Source organism: Myotis myotis, unplaced genomic scaffold, assembly GCF_014108235.1.
Source record: "Myotis myotis isolate mMyoMyo1 unplaced genomic scaffold, mMyoMyo1.p scaffold_m19_p_21, whole genome shotgun sequence".
Lineage (NCBI taxonomy): Eukaryota > Metazoa > Chordata > Mammalia > Chiroptera > Vespertilionidae > Myotis > Myotis myotis.
Genome location: NW_023416326.1, coordinates 284,027 through 305,341, shown reverse-complemented (window position 1 = coordinate 305,341; position 21,315 = coordinate 284,027). Strand labels below are relative to the sequence as shown.

At 64.4% G+C, this 21,315-nt stretch overlaps 2 protein-coding genes across 4 annotated transcripts; both read left to right on the top strand.

The window, feature by feature from the left end:
- The first annotated feature begins 287 nt into the window (after positions 1 to 287).
- LOC118678826 (arginyl aminopeptidase) lies at positions 288 to 12,403 on the top strand. Its single transcript, XM_036354881.1, has 11 exons — positions 288 to 782; positions 4,299 to 4,439; positions 4,874 to 5,022; positions 5,859 to 5,975; positions 6,540 to 6,775; positions 7,971 to 8,084; positions 8,965 to 9,077; positions 9,207 to 9,315; positions 10,048 to 10,272; positions 10,635 to 10,777; positions 11,690 to 12,403. Exons 1-11 carry the CDS (start codon positions 354 to 356, stop codon positions 11,846 to 11,848), a joined length of 1,935 nt encoding a protein of 644 aa, XP_036210774.1. The 5' UTR covers positions 288 to 353; the 3' UTR covers positions 11,849 to 12,403.
- A 3,950-nt stretch (positions 12,404 to 16,353) lies between these two features.
- On the top strand, positions 16,354 to 20,789 carry ELF3 (E74 like ETS transcription factor 3). Of its 3 annotated transcripts, XM_036354884.1 has the most exons (9): positions 16,354 to 16,439; positions 16,794 to 16,972; positions 17,266 to 17,487; positions 17,709 to 17,804; positions 17,957 to 18,085; positions 18,239 to 18,328; positions 18,425 to 18,541; positions 19,229 to 19,424; positions 20,097 to 20,789. In XM_036354884.1, the coding sequence occupies exons 2-9, from the start codon at positions 16,801 to 16,803 to the stop codon at positions 20,209 to 20,211; spliced, it is 1,137 nt and encodes a 378-aa protein (XP_036210777.1). In that variant the 5' UTR covers positions 16,354 to 16,439; positions 16,794 to 16,800; the 3' UTR covers positions 20,212 to 20,789. The 3 variants fall into 3 exon arrangements, with proteins under 3 accessions (XP_036210777.1, XP_036210775.1, XP_036210776.1); XM_036354882.1 differs by lacking the exon at positions 16,354 to 16,439 and having other exon boundaries at positions 18,245 to 18,328; XM_036354883.1 differs by lacking the exons at positions 16,354 to 16,439; positions 18,239 to 18,328.
- Positions 20,790 to 21,315: the final 526 nt, after the last annotated feature.

Here is a 21,315-nt window from a genome sequence, read left to right as displayed (position 1 = left end):
CCAGTTTACGGATTTCACTGACCACGACGAGGAAAGAGAGAGAGAAGCTGACCTTATATGGAATTTTTAAAAAACCAATAAGCGTTGCATAAAATAAGTATTTTAACACCAGGATGCTGGGAAACATGATATAATACTATTTCCTTTTATGAAAACTCTGGGACGGGGGCGTGGTCCCGGCTCAGATTTCTGGAGGGGGCGTGGCCCGGCCCGGATTTCCGTGGGGGCGTGGCCTGCGGGGAGGGCGGGGCCAGGGCGGGGCCGCGGCGGCGCAGTGCGCTCGGGGCGGGCCGGGGCTCGGGCCCCGGTGCAGGTCGGCGGCCGGGCGAACCGGCAGTCGGCGGCCGGGCACCATGGCGAGCGGCGGGGCCGCGGGCGGCGCGGGCCGGCGGGCGCTGCACTCGGCGCGCGCGGAGGACGTGGCCTCGGCGTCCAGCTTCCGGGACTTCGAGGTCCTGCACCTGCACCTGGACCTGCGGGCCGAGTTCGCGAGCCGCACGCTGAGCGGCTCGGCGGTGCTGGACCTGCGCTGCCTGGTGCCCGCGGGCGCGGCCGAGCTCCGGCTGGACTCGCACCCGAGCCTGGAGGTGACCGCGGCGGCGCTGCGGCGGGGGCCGCCGGGACCCGGAGAGCCGCCCGGCCCCGAGGAGCCCGTGGGCTTCCACACGCGGCCCTTCGCGCGCTACGGCTGCGCGCTGTGCCTGAGCCTCCCGCAGCCCCTGCCGGCGGGCGAGCGCTTCCAGGTGCTGCTCACCTACCGCGTGGGCGACGCGGGGCCCGCGGTGAGTGCGCAGGTGGCGCCCGGGTGCCCCCCGCAGAGGGAGAGGAGGGGAGTCCCATCGCCCAGCCCCCGAGGTCCGGAGCCGCCTCTTCCTCCAGGCAGGCCGCCCTGGTTCCTTCCCGCGGCGCCTGCCCGGCAGTTGCGGTGACCTGTCCCGACTGCCCCTCCCAGGACCCGCGCGTCTAGTTCCGTTTCTGCCAGAGGAAGGCGCCTTGCCCTGTGCGGTTCCTGCTCAGAACACGGGCTCTTCACAAACGGAACTGCAGGTCCCAGGGCGCGGGCGCCCGAGTTCCCAGCCAAGGGCCACTGGGCTTCTGCTTTAGGGGGGCCGGTGGCCTCGCCCGATGCTGACTCAGGGCCACAGGCAGGTCATGACTTGCTTGACTAATGGGAAGTCCTGGTTTCGATGATCAAAGTCCGAACTGGACTTAGAGTGGGTAGTAAGGTGGCCTCCTCACTGTGGATGGGCTCCTCAATCTTAAGGGGGGAGGGCAGGGCAGGTATTAGGAATAGGAGGAGGGAGGCCATGTGGCCGAGCACTGGTAGAGCAGGAAAACCCGGTAGAGCAGCGGTTCTCAACCTTCTGGCCCTTCAATACAGCTCCTCATGTTGTGACCCAACCGTAACATTATTTTCGTGGCGACTTCATCACTGTCATGTTGCTCCTGTGATGAATCGTCACGTAAATATCTGATATGCAGGATGGTCTTGGGCGACCCCTGTGAAAGAGTCGTTCGACCGCCAAAGGGGTCGCGACCCACGGGTTGAGAACCGCTGCGGTGGAGGGTTCTCCCCGAGATGGGGTGGGTTATGAGTTTCCCAGGAGGCTGCCTGCCTGGGGCTGAGCGGTTTATCTGCTTGGCCCTTTGCCTTTGGCCCTGGGAACAGTTCTGTTTCCCTCTGCCGCCGCTCGGGGAAGAAAGGAGCCTTAGGATAGACCGCGTGGCCCCTGACATGAAGTGTCAGAGCGAAACCGCTGTCGTGTAAGGCGTGATGGCGGACAGCCACGCTCTCCGGTGTCCTTTGCACCAGGAAGGCTGGCATCGGTGACACTTGTAGGTACTGCTCCTGACGGCCCCGTCCCAGCCAGGGCTCTCGCCTTCAGCACAGAGGCTGTGCCTCTCCTGGACTTCGGACCCTTTCTATGGTGTGTGTACTGCCTGCTCCTTCATTCTCTTTCCTTCGTGTTATTAAAAAACAAGCCCTGGCTGGTGCGGCTCAGTGGGTAGAGCGTCGGCCTGTGGACCAAAGGGTCCTGGGTTCGATTCCGATCAAGGGCATGTACCTCAGTTGCAGGCTTCTCCCCGGCCCGGGCCCTGGTCGGGGTGCATGCAGGAGGCAACCCGTCGATGTATCTCTTTCACATCCGTGTTTCTGTCTCTCCCTCTCCTTTCCACTCTCTAAAAAATCAATGGAAAAAAATATCCTTTGGTGAGGATCAAAACACAACAACAAAGAAGCAAAGATGATGAGTAAGGACTTATGGCCAATTTAAATTACATTTTATTGATTTTTTTTTTATAGAGAGGAAGGGAGAGAGATAGAGAGTTAGAAACATTGATGGGCGAGAAACATCGATCAGCTGCCTCCTGCACGTCCCCTGCTGGGGATGTGCCCGCAACCCAGGTACATGCCCTTGACCGGAATCGAACCCGGGACCCTTCGGTCCGCAGGCCCACGCTCTATGCACTGAGCCACACCGGTGAGGGCACCAATACTTGTTATGATGTGCCAGTGACGAGTCTGTGTTGAGGGAAGTTCAGTGAGTTGCCTATATCTGAGCTGGATACAGTGTCAACTCCATTTTTTTCATTAATAGCATTTATTTTAAAAAACAGTTTAGATTAACAGAAAAACTGAGCAGACGGTAGTTTCCATATACTCCCCGCCCCCCGCCCCCCCCACAATCCCACCCGGGAGCCTTTTAAACTGAGATACATTTGTAGCGGCCAGAGCTCTGTGATGATACATTGTATTCGCTCAGTGCTGATACATTGTATTCCCTGAGGCTGCAGTTTGGTCCGGCTTCCTGATTTGTTACTTAGTGTCCCGCGTATTGAGCTGCCCTTGCCTGTGAGCATTTCCCAGACTTGCCTGGTTTTGGTGACCTTGACAGTGTTGCGGGGTACTGGTCAGGTGTATGGTAGGATGCCCCTCTGCTGGGATTTGCCTAATGTTTTTCTCATCACTAGACTGGGGTTGTGGGATTTTGTGTTGTTTTTTTTACAGCCGTTGTAGGTTTACGGCAAAATCAAGTGGGATTTCACCAGGTCTAAAGGGCCGCGCTGTCCCATCATATTGAGGGTGCGTGGTGTCGGCGTGAATGTGGCCGTTGGGTGCTGACCTGGTCACCTGGCTGAAGCAGGGCTGCTGGGCTCTCGTTAACATGCACACACACACACACACACACACACACAACGAAGAAGCACCCAGCGTGCCCGTGGGTGTTCCTGTCCCTCTTTAACATAGGTCCCCTGTGCCTCTGTGTTCAGAGCCCCCTTTGCACCTGCCCAGGTAGGCGCCCACCTCAGCCAGAGCCCACCTCCAGGTCACAGAGCCCCATCCGCCCACGCCTTCCAGCACGGTGCACCCCCTTCCTTCCCCTCCACCCTGCAAATCCTGCTGGCGCCGCAGGCCCATCCACAAAGTTTCGCTTTCTCTTGAAACTTCCTGGAACGCTGTCCTTTTCTGAACTCTCCGTGGCCTTGGGTGCCCGCGTGCCCGCCTCCCCTCCGTGGCTCTGGCTGAGATTCACGGGGACTGACTTCTTGCTGCCGGCGATCGTTCCGATCGGCCCAGGGTTAAGGGTTAACGGGAAACAATGCAGAATCGCAGCCAGGGCCTCGCGTGTGAAATGCGCTTCCGCTGGAAGGGTCCGTCGAGAACGGAGGACACGCTGGGACCACAGACTCCTCCCCACTTGGGCTCTGCTTTTCTGCCACAAGTTCAAACGCAGCTGCTGTGGCTTTCTTTTTCTTTTTCTTTTTTAAGGACACTTTTAAAAATATATATACTTTGATTGATTTCAGAGAGGAAGGGAGAAGGGGAGAGAGGGATAGAAACATCCATGATGAGAGAGAATCATGGGTCGGCTGCCTCCTGCACGCCCCCTCCTGGGGATCAAGCCCGCAACCCGGGCCTGTGCCCCTGACGGGAATCAAACCCAAGTCCCTTCGGTCCGTAGGCCGGCGCTCTATCCACTGAGCCACACCGGCCAGGGTGGTTTTATTTTTTTGGTGAGAAGGACGCGGGAGGAAGACAGGGTGACAGGGTCCGAGACCCGGTCTGGGATTGGAGGGGACCCATGGGGCCCTGTTAGGTGGATGCTGCGCCTTGGCCTGGGTGCCAGGGTGGGTTGGACTTGCAGGAGGAGAGATCGTCCAGTCAGAGCCCTCAGTCTCTGGGTGGCACCGAGAGTGGGGATGGCCTGGGCCTGCTCCCTCCCCACCCTCCTCCCTGGCGGGGCTGAGCTCGTGGCGGGTGGGGGGCGGTGAGCTCTGAAATGCCTGTCCCTTAGGTGTGCTGGTTGGCCCCTGAGCAGACGGCGGGAAAGGAGAAGCCCTTTGTGTACACCCAGGGGCAGGCCGTCCTGAACCGGTCCTTCTTCCCCTGCTTCGACACGCCTGCCGTCAAGTGCACGTACTCCGCCCTCATCCAGGTAAGGGTCGGCCCGGGACCTGCCCGGGGACCGTGCCTGACGTCTGTCCAGGAAAGGTTCCCTCCGCCTTCAGGAACCTCATTTGCCTGTGCTCAATCCCCTCGGTTTAAATCTATTGGTATTGATTTCAGAGAGGAAGAGAGAGAGAGAGACATTCATGATGAGAGAGGACCATGGATCGGCTGCCTCCTGCACGCCGCGCCCCCCTCGGCCGGGGATTGAGCCCACAGCCCGGGTATGTGCCCTCACCGGGAATCGAACCCTGACCTCCTGGTTCATAGGTCGACGCTCAACCACTGAGCCACGCCGGCCGGGCTAAATCCCCTCAGTTTAGGGCAATCTGGGGGCCGGGAGGACTCTGTGGTCCCCGTGCAGGTGGCTGGGCCTGCTGCTCGCCAGGCCCGGCAACGAAGGCCCCTCCGCCCTCCCCTCAGGTCCCCGACGGCTTCACCGCGGTGATGAGTGCCGACACCTGGGAGCGGCGAGGGCCCCATGGGTTCTTCTTCCGCATGAGCCACCCCATCCCCTCCTACCTCGTCGCGCTGGCCATCGGAGACCTGGCCTCAGCGGAGGTGGGGCCCAGGTAGGAGCCCCCCCCCCAGGCAGGGGTGGCTGGACCCCAGGCAAGGAGGCCTCTGAGCTCTGGAGCTGCCAGGTGGGTGCAGCTGGGGCACGTGAGCCCTCTGTCCGCAGTGTCCGTGCGGCCTGAGTGACCTGGAGGCCCTGCTCTGCCTCCTCCTGCCTCCCTCCGTCCATTTCCAAGTCTGTGGCCGCCATGGGGTCACCACCGGCCCCACCGTTGCAGCTGCTGACCTGCATCACCTGGGGGTGCGGTTGGGGCTCAGGCAGCAGGACTGAAGGTTGACCTTTTTTAGAAAATATGTTTCTGTTGATTTCAGAGAGGAAGGGGAAGGGAGGGCGGGAAAGAGGGAGGGAGAGAAACATCCACGATTGAGAGAGAATCATGGATCGGCTGCCTCCTGCATGCCCCCTATTGGGGATCGAGCCTGCAACCCGGGCATATGCCCTGACCGGGAAGCGAACCCTGACCTCCTGGGTCACAGGTGGACTCTCAACCACTGAGCCACACCGGCCGGGCTAACGATTGATCTTTACCGGCCCCTGATATGCTCCCATCCCTCAGACCTTTAAAGCAAAAGGCAAACCCACTCGGGAGCTGAGGGCCCGTGTCCTGGGCGCAGCCTCGCCCGCCCGCCCGCTGCGCCGGCTTCTCACAGGCGCTGACACGCCCCACGGTCCCCCGTCCGTCCCTCGGGTGGGCCCAGCCTCCGGCTCCTGGCCACACTGCCCCTGGCCTTTGGCTCAGACGTGAGGCTGAGGCGGGTTCTCTCTGGGGGCTGGGACGGGTCCTGCAGGTCTGTGAACAGCCCGGGTGCCTCTCTGCTCGCCCGTCCCTAGGAGCCGGGTGTGGGCCGAGCCCTGCCTGGTCGAGGCTGCCAGGCAGGAGTATGATGGCGTGATCGAGGAGTTCCTGGCCACAGGAGAGAAACTCTTCGGACCCTACGTTTGGGGCAGGTGAGGTTCCTGTCGACTGGCATGTCCCTGGCTCCCCAGCCCCCCTCTGCCTCCTGGAGCAAAGCACCCCGTCCCAGAGATGAATGGGGGTGGGGTGGGGGTGGGGGTGGGTGAGCAAGAACCGGATCCCTGGTGCAGAACGGACCAGTGACCGTTCCCCGGGCGATAAAACCGGGCCCGGTGGTCGCGGAGTTTGGAGGTCCGGACCTTTGCCAGCTCATCTCCCCGCCTGCTGGAAGCTCCCTGCACCCAGGCCTCCTTAGCCAAGTTTACACAGCCCGGCTGGCCTGGCTCAGTGGCTGAGCATCAACCTATGAAATCAGTAAAAATACTTAGAGAGATGGCTCCATGGCCACCGGTGAGCTTGGGGTATTGCTTGGAGGCAGAACAGGGGACAGTTTTGGGGAGCAGATGGGGGTGGGGAGTCCCAGCGAGTGCGTGGAACGAGGAGCCTGGTGCCATCTGAGCCCCGGCCCCCTCCTTCGCACCCATCCAGTGTCCAGGATGGGGAGGGAGAGGGGGTCCGGTCCAGAGCAGGGCCTCACGACCCCCGGGCTCCCCCAGGTACGACGTCCTCTTCATGCCGCCGTCCTTCCCCTTCGGGGGCATGGAGAACCCGTGCCTGACCTTCGTCACCCCCTGCCTGCTGGCGGGGGACCGCTCGCTGGCCGACGTCATCATCCACGAGATCTCGCACAGCTGGTTCGGGAACCTGGTCACCAACGCCAACTGGAGCGAGTTCTGGCTCAACGAGGGCTTCACCATGTACGCGCAGCGGCGGATCTCCACGTGCCTCTTGGGTGAGCGGCGCGGGGGCCAGGTGACCTCCTGGGCCGCGGGGTCCACACGGCGCCAAGGGGGGAGGCGGGGGTGCCCGGGAGGGGACCTCGGAATAGCTGCCCACGGGGTGACTCACCGGAGCGGAGGCCTCCGGGGGAGAAGTGTCCCGGGTTCACCCCGGAATCGCGTCCCTTCCTGAGCGAATCCCAGGCCGTCAGTCACCGCTTCCCGCCGCACACACCGGCGTCGCCTGGGCCGAGGGAAGTGCAGCCTTCAGCGGTTCCCAGAAGCCCGTGGTGTCAGGGGTCCCTCTGCTCAGAGAGAATGAGAACCTGCCTGGTCGGTCACGCAGCAGGGGAGGCCGACCTTGACGTGAGCCCAGATGTGCTTTTTTTTTTTATTGATTTTTACAGAGAGGAAGGGAGAGGGATAGAGAGAGTTAGAAACATCGATGAGAGAGAAACACCGATCGGCTGCCCCCTGCACACCCCCCACTGGGGATGTGCCCGCAACCAAGGTACATGCCCTCGACCAGAATCGAACCCAGGACCCTTGAGTCCGCAGGCCGACGCTCTATCCACTGAGCCAAACCGGCCAGGGCAGATGTGCTTTTTATTTTTTTAAAAAAATTGAATTCAGAGAAGAAGGGAGAAGGAGAGAGAGAGAAGCATCCATGATGAGAGAGAATCATTGATGGGCTGCTCCCCGCACACCCCCCGGTGGGGACCGAGCCCGCAACCCGGGCCTGTGCCCTGAACGGGAATCGAACCCTGACCTCTGGACGACACTCGGCCACTGAGCCACGCCGGCTGGGCTGTCTGTGGTTCCTCACTGGCCACCAGGAGCCCTGCCAGCCCATGTGCTCCCCGAGGCGCAGGTGGGACGCTGAGGCTGGGGGGTTAGGAACTTGCCCAGAGCCAACACTTGCCTGGTGCCCCCCCCCACACACACACTCTTCCCACAGTCACTGTGGGAGCCAGAGGAGGCGAGACGCCGTGGGGAAAACCTTGGGCGATGGTTCCTCCTGTGATGGGGGCAGTCAGTGAAAGGCCTGTTTGCGGAGCTCAGGATCCTGCCTGAGCCTGAAAATGCACCGGCGCAGGTGTCTGTCCTCATTCTCCCTGCGGCCGCCAGGGGGCAGCGCAGCCTCCTGCCCGGACCGCGGCCTGCAGGGCTGACCCCTCTCCCTCCCGGACTCTGCTCTCCCCGGTCCAGGGGCCGCCTACACCTGCCTGGAGGCCGCCACCGGGCGGGCGCTGCTCCGCCAGCACATGGACGTCACCGGGGAGGAGCACCCGCTCAACAAGCTGCGGGTGAAGATTGAACCAGGTCCGGAGGCCCCGCCCTCTGTCAACCCCTCCCCATGGGATTGGTCAGTGGGCTCCCAGGACCCTCCCCCGGGGCGGAGCCACATGGAAGTCACCCGCTCAACAAGCTGCGGGTGAAGATTGAACCAGGTCCGGGAGGCCCCGCCCTCTGTCACCCCCCTCCCCATGCGATTGGTCAGTGGGCTCCCAGGACCCTCCCCCGGGGCGGAGCCACATGGAAGTCACCCGCTCAACAAGCTGCGGGTGAAGATTGAACCAGGTCCGGGAGGCCCCGCCCTTTGTCAACCCCTCCCCATGCGATTGGTCAGTGGGCTCCCAGGACCCTCCCCCGGGGCGGAGCCAAGCCCTGCAGCCCGACCTACGGCGATCTGCGCATCCTCCGGAGGTCCCACCGCCCGGCGGTGCCAGGGTCAGGCCTCTGGTCTAGAAGGCGCGCAGGTGGCGACCAGCAGGGCTGGTCTCTCTTTTTATTAAATTTTTATTTTATGGATTTCAGAGAGGAAGGGAGAAGGGGAGAGAGAGACATGGACGATGAGAGAACATCATGGACCGGCTGCCTCCTGCACGCCCTGCCCTGGGGATCCAGCCCCAACCCGGGCCTGTGCCCCGACCGGGAATGAAGCCGTGACCTCAACCACGGAGCTGGCCCTCCGGCCGGGCAGGGCTGGCTTCTTTGTTCTCCTCTTAGCTCCAGGGTTATTGGCCCTTTGAGGTCCCTCTGAGGTGCCTGCGGGAGGCCTGGGTGGGTCCGCGGTCCTGTCTGGCTGTCCCCGGGGGTGGCTGCTTTGAGTTCTCCCGTCTGAGCTGAGCCTGCAGCTCGGGCACAACTGTGAAGGGGACGGGTTGCCCAGGCTCAGACCTCGCCCGCTGTCCCCGGCCAGGTGTGGACCCGGACGACACCTACAACGAGACCCCCTACGAGAAAGGCTTCTGCTTCGTCTCCTACCTGGCCCACCTGGTGGGCGATCAGGATCAGTTTGACAGGTTTCTCCAGGTACCGGCCACCGGATGGGGAGAAGGGCAGGGAAGCGGGGGCGGGGGGGGGGGGTGGGGTGGAGGCTCTGGGACAGGGCATCTACCCACCTTAGGGCTCAGGCCCACGGAGAGGCCCTCCTCCTCCCAGGCCTACGTCAATGAGTTTAAGTTCCAAAGCATCTTGGCGGACGACCTCCTGGAGTTCTACCTGGAGTACTTCCCGGAGCTAAAGCAGCGGAAGGTGGACTCCATTCCAGGTGAGCGGGGGCCAGCCCACGGTCAGGAGGGGCTGTCTGACCATCTGGCAGTCCTGCCTGCTGTCTGTCCAGAGGATGCTGCACCTGCTCATCCAGCAGGTGGCACTGGGGAGCAGACCAAGCCCCAGGCCCCAGGCTCCTCGCTCCTCCCTCCTCCTTTTCCTGGAACCTGGACCACTGGCTCACACCCTGGGCTGGGCCTGAGCCCTCGGGGGCAGGAGTGGGGGCAGGAGTGGCCGCAGCCTTGCCCCGAGCAGAGCAGGGAGTTGCCTTCTGCAGGGAGGGAAGGCCCAGGGCTGCCTGAGAGAGAGGAGGCTGCCCCATCACAGGGGGTACTGGACATAGCCCCCTGCGCCCCCCATCTAGCCGTGAGTCACCCCGTCGTGGGGTCGGGGAGGCAGCACCCCTGACCCAGGTGGCTCGGCCGTGCACCCACCGGCTGCCTCCAGGCCCACCTTCCAGGTCACCAGCCTCCATGGCCAATGAGAGTTAATCATTACGCTGACAGCCCTGCCGGGCCGCGTGCAGAGCTCCCCACTGTGTCTGTGCGTCTAGTCCTCACCACTGAGGCAGGGCTCGCCCCAGTTTCACATAAAGCGGGTGCAGAGGCAAAGCGAGGGGCCCAGCCTCCTGCTGGTGGGCAGCGGAGCCGGGATGGGACGGCAGGAGCCCAGCCCCGGGGCCGTGAGCTGGCCGCGAGGTCAGCATCTCCTGGCATCGTCTCGTCTCCAGGCTTCGAGTTCGACCGCTGGCTGAACACCCCGGGCTGGCCACCGTACCTCCCGGACCTGTCCCCCGGGGACGCGCTCATGAAGCCGGCGGAGGAGCTGGCCCAGCTGTGGGCGGCCCCGGAGCTGGACATGCTGGCCATCGAGGCCGTGGCCATCGGCTCCTGGAAGACATACCAGCTGGTGTACTTCCTGGACAAGGTCCTCCAGAAGTCCCCTCTGCCGCCCGGTGAGAAAGGGGGTGATTTCTTCCCCCCCCCAATATATTTTTATTGATTTCAGAGAGAGGGAGGGAGAGGGAGGGAGAGAGAGACACCTCAATGATGAGAGAGAATCATGGATCGGCTGCCTCATGCACGCCCCACACGGGGGACAGAGCCGGCAACCCGGGCATAGGCCCCGACCGGGAATCGAACCGCGACCTCCTGGCTCCTAGGTCGACGCTCAGCCACGGAGCCACACCGGCCGGGCATCATTGATGTTTCTCTCTCCCTCTCCCTTCCTCTCTGAAATCAATAAAAAATATACACGAAAAAAGATGAGTAATAAAAAGTAATTATTTACAAAGGTACTGACCCCTGTCTTTGCCAGGGAACGTGAAGAAGCTGGGGGAGATGTACCCGAAGATCTCGGGCGCCCGCAACGCGGAGCTGCGGCTGCGATGGGGCCAGATCGTCCTTCAGAACGACCTCCAGGAGGACTTCGGGAAGGTCAAGGACTTCCTGCAGAGCCAGGTGGGTCCCTCGTGTCCCCAGGCCCACAGCCCGCAGCTCCGGGTCCTCACCCTTCCCTGGAGCAGAGGGAGGGGGCGGAGAGCAGGGAGGGTCTGCCCACAGCCCCTCGGGAGGGAGGACCAAGGATCGAGAGGCTGTGGTCCCAGTGCCCCTGGGGGGGGGGGCGGGGCTGTGGCAGGGGCAGGTTCAGACCCTGCTGCATCCCAGGTCCCTGGGGAGCCGCCTGCTGGGCACGGGCCAGGGTCTCAGGAGCCCGAGCAGAATCCAGGGGGGAGGGGCTGGTGGCAGAGCCCTGCTCAGGCCCCCCTGCTGGGCGCTGGGCGGTGGCAGCCCAGCCCTCCTGGGAGGTCCAGCCACTGAGGCTCTGCGTTCGGGGGACTCGGGGACTCACACTGTGTGCCTTTGGGACCTGGGTTATCTTTCTTTTTTCCTTTTTTATTTTTTTGGTTAATCCTCACCCGAGGCTATTTTCCCATTGATTTTTAGAGAGAGTGGGAGGGGAGGGGAGAGACAGAGAGAAGCATCATGTGAGAGAGACATATCGATTGGTTGCATCCTGCACGTGCCCGACCAGGGCTGGGGAGCTGCAACCAGAACCAAACCCGGGACCCTTCAGAGCGGCTGACGCTCTGTCCCCCGAGCCCGACTGGCTGGGCCGGGCCCTGGGCTGGGACCTTCTGCCCCATCCTTGCTCCGAGCCTCTGAGGAGCCCCCCTGTCCGGTCAGGTGTGAGCGTCCCTGGTGCCCTGAAACCGGTAGAACGCTGGCTTCTCTGTGTGTGTGGGAAGCTCCTCCCCCCGCTGGCCCTCGGGCACCTGCCCGACTGCCTGGGACCAGCCCCGGCAGGGGCTGGACAGACCCGGAGCCGACCACGTAGGCACGCGCACGTGTGCATGTGTGTGTTCCCTGCAGGGGAAGCAGAAGTACACGCTCCCGCTGTACCGCGCCATGATGGGCGGCAGCGAGGCAGCCCGGGCCCTCGCCAAGGAGACCTTCGCCGCCACCGCCACCCAGCTCCACAGCAACGTGGTCCACTACGTGCAGCAGCTCCTGGCGCCCGAGGGCAGCTAGAGGCTGTCCCCACCCCGCCCGCCCCACGTGCCAACCTGTGCTGGCTTCCGGAATGATCTGCCCCGTCCCCGTCTCCAGCCCCCGCTGAGGTGTGCTCCCTCGACGGCCTGGTCTCCGGGCCCGAGTCTGACGCGTGGGGGCTGCTCTGGGCCCCGAGACCGGAGACCCCCTGGCCCTCAGTGCAGGCTGCTCTGGGCAGGCCCTCCTCCCACTGGAGGGTCAGGGCGAGGGCAGAGCACTTGGCCCTCGTTGGCTGATTTTTAAAAAGAATATGTTTTTAAATGATTTTTTTAGAGAGAGGAAGGGAGAGGGAGAGAGAGAAACGTCATGGATCGCTGCCTCCCGCACGCCCCAGAGGGGATCGAGCCCACAGCCCGGGCCTGTGCCCCGACCAGGAATCGAGCCGTGACCTCCTGGTTCACAGGTCGACGCTCAACCACTGAGCCACGCCGGCCGGGCCCTCTGGCTGATTCTTGACGTTCTGTGCAAACGCCTGCGTTGGGGTCACTCCCTTTTCAGGGTGAATCTGTATTTTAATAAATCTTTTTAACCGGCGAGTGTTTAAGTTGGAGTTGTGGATCGAGGGGCTGCCAGATTCCTTCCCCTTGGTGCACCCCTGGGCAGGCGTCCCAGGACGGTCCCTGGGGAGACCCCGAGGGCCACGGTGTCCCCATCCTTGGGGAGCCTGGCTGCAGGGCGTGCGTGAAAAAACCACAGCCATGCAGCTTATCACGCATCCAGGAGGTCATCCAGGAGGAGCGGGCGACGAGCAGCACCCCGTTCCCGCAGTCCCCCCTGCGGGTGGCTCCTCATCTGGACCCGGCTGACGTGTGAACGTGCCTTTTGTGCCTTTTGTTTGTCCTTCTGGAGCCTCCTCACCAGCCCCGGGGCCACGCCCGCCTCTGAGCCTGGATGACCTCACGGCCTGGTGACCGGGTTCTGACCTCCTGGCCTCCACGAGGGGATCTCAGCAGCTAGCAAGTCGGGTGGGGCTCCGGGTGGGGAAGGGGAGGGTCGCAGAGAAATATTTAAATACTTCTTTGTTAATCCTCGCTCCAGGATATTTTTCCATCTATTATTTGTTTATTTAGAGTGGAAGAGAGAGGGAAAGACAGAAACGTGGATGTGAGAGAAACACATAGATTGGTTGCCTCCTGCACACCCCTGACCAGGCTGGGGAGGAGCCTGCAGCTGAGGTACACGTGCCCTTGACTGGACTCGAACCTGGGACCCTTTGGTCCGCAGGCTGACACTCTATCCACTGAGCCACACCAGCCAGGGGTAAATACATTTTTAAGTTGCCTTTCTTACATGCAGGGCACCCCTGAGCCTGCTCGGCCCTGGCGGTGGCTCTGTCCTTGACTGAGGTTATCAGCACGGGCCTCTCCCCGTCCTGCCCTGGGCTTGGGAGGAACCAGCGGCAGGAAAGAGGTTGTTCTCCTTCACAAAAGCGAGCGCTTAGTGGGACCATGTGACCGGCCGTGATGGTGGGTGCGTCTTCCCAGGCCATCCTCATAGGAGACTGGTCTCAGGGCTGCAGGCGGACGGTTCCAGGGCTGTCCTGAGGCTCCGCACCTGGCTGCTCCTTGGCCCTGAGGTGGCTCTTTCCTCTCATCAGGAGGCCCCGCCCCCATCCCACAGCCCCTCTGACCTCTGTTCTGGAAGCTTCTCCCCACCGGACACTCCCTCCCTCTGAGGGCCTTTCCACGATCTTCACGGCATCACTGTCTCAAAGGCATAAATACTGGGCCCGGCCGGCGTGGCTCAGGGGTTGGGCATCGACCTACGAACCAGGAGGTCACGGCTCAATTCCCGGTCGGGGCCCAGGCCCAGGTTGTGGGCTCGATCCCCAGTGTGGGGCGTGTGGAGGCGGCCGATCCGTGATGCCCTCATCATGGATGTTCCTCTCTCTCTCCCTCTCTGACATCAACAAAAATATATTTAAAAAATAAAGAAGTTCTTGGAGGTGAGGGGCCCCATTTCTCCTTGCAGCCCCTCGAAGGCCTGGGAGCTGGTCTCCCCGGAGCCCGCGTCCCCAGGTGTCCTCCCGTGAGGCCGAGGGCGCAGTCCTGGGCCGGGAGCTGGTTCTGCCACATTCCTGGGTGACGGAGGGTGAGCCCGCCTGGGGCTCTGCTCCGTGGGGGAGGCCCCTCCCAGGCGCTGGGGAAATCCAGGCCTGGCCCCGTGGGGAGGCCCGGAACTGAACCCCCTGCCCTGGCCACCGGCAGCTTCAAACACAAGGTGGGTGGGAAGCCGGTTCCCTGGGCTGTGGAGTTAGAGAGGCAGCCGGGGGCGGGGGCACCTCCCCTTTGAGTAAGCGCTGCACCCTTCACCCCCCAGTGGCACTCGGCCCCGGGCCACCTGGGCTGGGCAGTGACGGAGGAGCTGGAGAGGGTGATAGCCGGGCCCGCGTCACGGCTGCATCGAGAGCCAGATGCTGGAAGAGACCTCGGGGGTTACGTCCGAACCACCTTGCTTTTATTCTTATTTTAAATATATATATATTTTTATTGATTTCAGAGAGGAAGGGAGAGAGAGATGGGAACATCAATGAGGAGAGAGAATCATGGACCGGCCGCCTCCTGCACGCCCCACACTGGGGATCGAGCTGCAACCCGGGCCTGTGCCCTGACCGGGAATCGAACCCTGACCTCCTGGTTCAGAGGTCCATGCTCAACCACTGAGCCACACCAGCCGGGCTGAACCTTGCTTTTAGAGATGGGGAAACTGAGGTGCAGAAGCACACAGTCGGGGAGAAACCAGAAAACAGGCCTCCTGCTCCATCCCACCTCTCCCTGCTCCCCCCCCCCCCCCCAGGGTCTCAGCGGGGCGGGTCTGTAGGACACGGGCCCTGTGTTCTGTGTATGTTTTTAAATCCTCACCCGAGGATATGTTTTCCATTAATTTTTTTTAGAGGGAGTGGTGGGAGGGAGAGAGAGAGAAACATCGACATGAGAGAGACATGTCCATTGGTTGCCTCACAAACACACCCCTATGGGGGCCGGGGCTCGAGCCTGCGACTGATGTCCATGCCCTTGACCGGGAATCGAACCTGTGATTCTGGGTCGATGGACTGACACTAACCACTGAGCAAAACAGCCAGGGCAGGGCCCTGTGCCTGGGGCTGAGTCCCTAGAGAGAACCACAGGCACGAGGAAGTCACAGAGCTGCCGGGGGGGGGGGGGGGGGGGGGGGGGTCTGGAGCTGGGAGACGTGTGCCTGGCAGGAGCCCGTCCGTGGCCTTAACTCGCAGCCCCACCACTTAACCAGCTCCCCGTGGCCTGGGCTCTGAGCTGCAATGTCTCGTCTACAAAGTGGCGATAAGCACCGGCCGGCGTGGCTCCGTGGTTGAGCCGTGCACCAGGAGGTCCCAGGTTCGATTCCCGCTCCGGGCACAGGCCCGGGTGGCGGGCTCGATCCCCAATGTGGGGCGTGCAGGAGGCGGCCGGTCCATGATTCTCTCTCACCATGGACGTTTCTCTCCCTCTCCCTCTCCCCCTCGCCCCCAGCTCTGAAATCAGTAAAAATACATAAAACAAAACAGAACACAAAGTGGGGATAAGGGACGGTGAACAGGGACTACATTGAGGTAAACACAAAACATCCCCTTTTCCGGCTGGAATGACGGACACCGGTATCCGGGCTGTGGCCAGGAGGGGGCAGCAGAGGCGCCGGCGTGCGGCAAGTGAGCCGCGAAGAGCCGGTCGACCGGTGGCCGACTAAACATAGCCCGTGGGCTCCTGCACCGTCGGCCGCCCCAGGCGGAGGCTGGGGACGGGCTACGCGCAGCTGGCCCTGTCCAGGCGTGGCTGCTGCCGCCCCGATACCTGGACGGGGTCCCGGCCAGCAGAGAAAATGGGTGTCAGCAGACAGGCCCTGGGGACTGGGCTGGGACGGACGCTGGGGGCTCGCCGGGAGCTACGCCGCAGGGAGCTAGGCAGCGCCCGTCCCGCAAACGTTACCTGGAGCGCCTTCCATCCTGAACCCTGGGCGCCGGAACCTGAGGGTCCTCTCTCCCCACGTGGCCCCCCCCAGATCTCCAGACGCTGGGGGCTGCCTTTGGGACCCATGTCCCCCAGGGGTTCGAGTCCCCAGGGCCCTGCCCCCTCGCCAGCCCCTCCAGCCCCTGCCCCCCCGACCCACCCCTTGGAGGAATCTCGGAGCCTGAGGGAGGCTGGTGGGAAGCACAGAGCTACCCCCCTCGGCGACCCTCCCGCCGCCACCCGCCCCGGCCGGTGCCTGGTGCCCAACCCCAGAGGGTGCGGGACAACCGTCTGACAATCATTAAACCAGCTGGGCCTGACTTCCCAGCATCCCGGGTCGGACCCGGGCCAAGTGGCACAAAATATGCAAATCACTTGGGGCCGGGAGCCCAGTGGAAAGGCCAGGAAATCCCCTCCGTCCAATGAGCCGCCAGCTCAGGTGGCCCCGCTCGCCAGGCCGGCGGGGCGGGGCTCCCAGGCCTATTTAGGCGGCGGGCGGGCTTGGCGGACGCACTACCTGTTCAGCTTTTGCCTCCTGCGCTGCGGGCGCCCGCGGTCCCGGTCCGGTCCCGGTCCCGGTCCCGCCATCGCGCCCGCCCGCCCCTGTGGTAGGTAGGCCCCCACCTTCCAGCCTGGGCCAGGAAGTGGTGGGTTCTGGCTCTGGGGTCCCCAGCAGGTGTGCGGGGCGTCGGGGGAGCGGGGTGTCCTGAGGGTCCGAGAGCCGAGGGGGACAGGGTGGCTACGACTTTGCCAGCCTCACTCAAGGGTCCAGGCGATCGAGGCGGGAGCCCAGCCGGGGGCCGGGGGCCCCCAGCACCTTCTTAGATCATGGGGCCCGACGTAAAGACGGGGTGTCCTGGGAAATGGGGGCCTCCATGGCTTCCCCCCTCAGGCTTCCCGGGACCCCAGTGGCTGCAGGACGAGGGGCGGCCCCGCCCTTCACCTGCCCCCTCTTCCCCCAGGAGCCCCATGGCCGCAGCCTGTGAGATCAGCAACGTTTTCAGCAACTACTTCAGCGCCATGTACAGCCCGGAGGACCCCGCCCTGGCCCCGGTCCCCCCGGCCGCCGCCGCTGCCGCCTTCGGGGCCGACGACCTCGTGCTGTCCCTGAGCAGCCCCCAGATGCCGCCCGAGGGCCCAGGTGGGTCCCCAGGGAGGGGTGCGACCGTGGAGGGGGTCCCTCTGAGGTCAGGTGGCTTGGGGGTCAGGCAGGAGGAGCGCCTCCCACCAGGGACTCGCTGGAGGTGGAGGTGGAGGTTCCCCGGGAGAGGGCGCGAACCCGTCGCGGTTGCGGGAGGGGGGTCCGCGTGGTGGGGGGGGACTCGCTGGAGGTGGAGGTTCCCCGGGCGAGGGCGCGAACCCCGTCCTGTCCTGTTGGGGGGGGGGTCCGCGGTGGCGGCTGACCCTTGCTCACGGTGCCCCCCGCCCCCCCAGAAAAGGCCAGCTGGTCGCGGGAGCAGCCCCAGTTCTGGTCGAAGGCCCAGGTGCTCGACTGGATCAGCTACCAGGTGGAGAAGAACAAGTTTGACGCCAGCACCATCGACTTCTCGCGCTGCGACATGGACGGGGCCGCGCTCTGCAGCTGCCCGCCCGAGGAGCTGCGGGCCGTCTTCGGGCCCCTGGGGGACCAGCTCTACGCCCAGCTGTGGAGCCTCAGTGAGTGCGGGGCTGGGGGCTGCTTGCCTTCAGGGAGGGTGGGCCGGGGGGCGGGGGGGATCCCCGAGTCCCGGGTCCCAGATGAGGTCTGGGATCCACGTGACTGGGAAGGACGGAGGGCCCGGGGCCATGGGGGCCCCAGTGGAGCCCCCGGGGAGAGGGAGGGGGCAGGAGGAGGGGAGGGGAGGGGGCAGCCGGGCTCTGACCTGCCTCCCCCTCAGCGTCCAGCTTCCCGGACGAGCTCAGCTGGATCATCGACCTCCTGGAGCAGGACAGCACCTCGTTCCAGGAGACGCTGGGGGACCCCGGCCCCTTTGGTGAGCACACCCCCCCCCCACCTCTCTGCCCTTCCCCACACACACCTGTCTCCCGGCTGGAACGGTCAGCAGGTCACTGGTCACCCGTCTGGGCGGCCCCGTCTGCCCCGCCCATTGCTCCGGGCCTGGTCTGAACTCTCGCCTCCTCCCAGACCAGGGCAGCCCCTTTGGCCCGGAGATGCCGGAGGACGGCCTGCAGCCCAGCCCCTACCACCCGGGCAGCTATGGCGCGGGGACCCCATCCCCGGGCAGCTTGGACGGCTCCACTGGCTCCACCGCAGGTGAGGGCTCCCCCTGGCTGCAGCCTCCCCCCCACCCCCGTGTCCCCGCCCTCGGTTCCCAGCTCTGCCAGAGGCCGGGTCGGGGTGGCCGGGCAGCCTGTCCGTGTCCCCAGAGTGAGGTGAGGGACTCACTCGGACCCGCCTCCCCCCCAGGGACAGGTGCCTCCGGGTGCTCCCACTCCTCCGACTCGGGGGCAAGCGACGTGGACCTGGACCCCAGGGACAGCAAGCTCTTCTCCAGGGGTGAGTGGAGGCTGCCCGCAGGGGGCTGCCCGCCCCCGGCCCCCCTCACTCCCGACCCCCCACCTGACCTCCTACCCGACTCCCTCCTGCCCACAGCCGACTTCCCTGACTCCAAGAAGGGGGACCCCAAGCACGGGAAGCGGAAGCGGGGTCGGCCCCGGAAGCTGAGCCGCGAGTCCCGGGACGGCGTGGAGGGCCGGAAGAGCAAGCACGGTGAGCGCGGGCCTGAGCTGAGCCGGGAGCGGGACGGGGGGCGGGACGGGGCGCTGAGCCCGGAGCGGGACAGGGTCCAGGTTAGGGTGCAGGACGGGGTGCGGGACGGGGGGCGGGACGGGGCGCTGAGCCTGGAGCGGGACGGGGTCCAGGATAGGGTGCAGGACGGGGCGCAGGACGGGGTGCAGGACGGGGTGCGGGACGGGGGGCGGGACGGGGCGCTGAGCCTGGAGCGGGACGGGGCGCAGGACGGGGTGCAGGCACAGGGCTGTCGCTCACCACCAGTGGCAGAGCCCGGCCTTGTGTCCTGGAGCGGAGGGGAAACTGAGGCTGGCGGAGGCAGGCCCGGCCTCTTCCGGTGCCTCTGCACCAGGTGCTCCTGACTCCCTGCACGGGGCCGGCTGGGTTATTCCCATCTTGGGGGGTCATTGTTCCCAGGAAGTTGTCTCCTGGCCCCCCCCCCCCCCAGTGGGACCAGCTCTGAGGGCCCCTTCGTTGCCGACTGTCACCAGCTGTGGGTGGGACACGTGTCGGTCCCTCTCGTGCCCAGGATTGGAGCGGGAAGGCATCGGTGCCGGGAGCCGGCCCTCCTGGGCTCCCGGCGCTGGTGGGGGCCATGCAGGTCGCGGGTCCGGCCGGCGGGGCGGGGTCCCCCGGCTGCCGCTGACGGACCCCTGGGCCCCGCAGCCCCCCGAGGCACCCACCTGTGGGAGTTCATCCGGGACCTCCTCCTCCACCCGGAGCTGAACGAGGGCCTGATGAGGTGGGAGAACCGGCAGGAGGGCGTCTTCAAGTTCCTGCGCTCAGAGGCCGTGGCCCAGCTCTGGGGCCAGAAGAAGAAGAACAGCAGCATGACCTACGAGAAGCTGAGCCGGGCCATGAGGTGAGGGCGGCCGGGGCTCCCAGCGCAGCCGCCGGGGCCGGGGCCTGAGTCCCGTGTCCCGTGGGGCGGGGGCCACAGCCTTCCGCCGACCTTGAGGGGTAGACGAGGCCGGAGGAAGCGTGTAGGGGCCCGGGGACTGTCCCCCAACATCGCTGTGCAGCTTCCAACACGCGTGTCCCAGGAAAGGCACTCGATGTCGTTGGTTATTTTTTTAAAATATATTTTTATGGATCTCAGAGAGGAAGGGAGAGGAAAAGGAACATCAGTGATGAGAGAGAATCACGGATCGCTGCCTCCCGCACGCCCCGCACTGGGGAGGGAGCCCGCAACCCGGGCCTGTGCTCTGACCGGGAATCGAACCCTGACCTCCTGGTTCGTGGCTTGAGGCTCAACCACTGAGCCACACAGCTGGGCCTCAGTGGTCATTTATCCACACCCCCCCACCGGTGCCCTGTGGCGGCAACCGGGTTGCTTGTCTCTGGGCCTGAAGTGTGTGGGTTCAGGACAAGCCCCAGGCACAGCCGTAGATTTAAAGAATGGCCGGACAGTCCCGGGACGCAATTCTAAGCTCAGGTTGGTGGGGCTGGAAGCCAGAGGGGGCTGGGTTCTGGGGGCGTGCCCTGCCCGGGCCCCTCTGACACCCCCCCCCCCCCCCCCCCCGCGTCCACCCAGGTACTACTACAAACGGGAGATCCTGGAGCGCGTGGACGGCCGGCGGCTCGTCTACAAGTTCGGCAAGAACTCCAGCGGCTGGAAGGAGGAGGAGGCGGCCGGGAGTCGGAACTGAGGGGCCGGGTGGACCCGCGTGAGATGCGTGGACGTGAGGCCGTGGCCCCGATCGATGGACCGATGGGTCGAGGGGTCGATGGATCGATGGGGAGGACTGCTGTTCTCCGGAAGAAGCTGGGGCTCTGGGTCTCCAGGCCTCGTGGAATTACAGACTCTGGGTTTTTGAAGTGACTTCTCCGGTGACCATGTTGCACGTGTGGCTTCTACGGGGCCTCCTGACGCCCGACCCGGACCAGGCTGCAGACACCGCCTGCCTCCTGCCAGGCGCCCGGAGGAGGCCGGGAGGCGGGGAGGCCCAGGGCGCCGTGGGCCAGGAAATGGGCCTGCACTCCCTGGACTCCGCCCGCCTCCCTCCCAGTGCGTGGGCTCCGCGGGCGGGGGTCAGAGCACTCCCTAATTTATGTGCTGCAGATGCGCCAGGTGTACATACAGATCTATTTTTTCTAAGACGTCCCCCCGCTGTCGGCCCCGGGCTGGGCCAGCGGGGGGCGGGGGCGGACGCTCAGGATGGTCGTCTCCTGGCGCCTGAGCGGGGCACAGAGACCCCCAATAAAGTGCCCTCTGGGCTTTTTGTAACCGCTGTCTCAGCTCCCTGTGCACGGACATGTGGATCAGGACACGGGCAGACGTTAAGGTCATGGGGGGAGGAGGGAACGGGGCCTGCAGGCCAGAGCGGGAGGCAGAGGCAGGCGGGGGGGGGGGGGGGGGGGCGTCCCAGAACCGGCTGGGGGCCGGGAGGAAAGGGAAGGGGACCCTGTTCAGGTGGAAGAGGCTGTAGGGACGTGAGCTCTGCCGGCGGAGCTGGGCCGGGTGCTGCCGGGACACGGTGCTGTGTGAGCTGGGCCCCCGTCGGGCTACTGGGAGGTGGGGTTCAGCCGACGCTGTAGGAGCCGAGGGGTGGGTGCCGGGCCTTGTGGAGGAGGTGCGTCTGCGTTCCAGCCCCACTGGCTGCGCGTGGCGTGTCCTCGGGGCCTCCGGCTTGTCATCGGACGTGGACTCGGCGACGATCTCGTGGAGACGAGACTTGAGAAGGGACAGGAGGGACAGCCGTTCGGAATCTTCGGATGTTCCAGGCGCCGGGCCCATTTCACAGATGTGGATG

Bases quoted from the DNA above. Each gene is read 5' to 3' on its own strand.
- LOC118678826 (XM_036354881.1), top strand. From the start codon at position 354: ATGGCGAGCGGCGGGGCCGCGGGCGGCGCGGGCCGGCGGGCGCTGCAC. The intron at 783-4,298 runs GTGAGTGCGCAG...CCTGTCCCTTAG, and splicing joins TGGGCGACGCGGGGCCCGCG to GTGTGCTGGTTGGCCCCTGA. The intron at 6,776-7,970 runs GTGAGCGGCGCG...TCCCCGGTCCAG, and splicing joins GATCTCCACGTGCCTCTTGG to GGGCCGCCTACACCTGCCTG.
- ELF3 (XM_036354884.1), top strand. From the start codon at position 16,801: ATGGCCGCAGCCTGTGAGATCAGCAACGTTTTCAGCAACTACTTCAGC. The intron at 17,488-17,708 runs GTGAGTGCGGGG...CCTCCCCCTCAG, and splicing joins CGCCCAGCTGTGGAGCCTCA to CGTCCAGCTTCCCGGACGAG. The intron at 18,329-18,424 runs GTGAGTGGAGGC...TCCTGCCCACAG, and splicing joins CAGCAAGCTCTTCTCCAGGG to CCGACTTCCCTGACTCCAAG.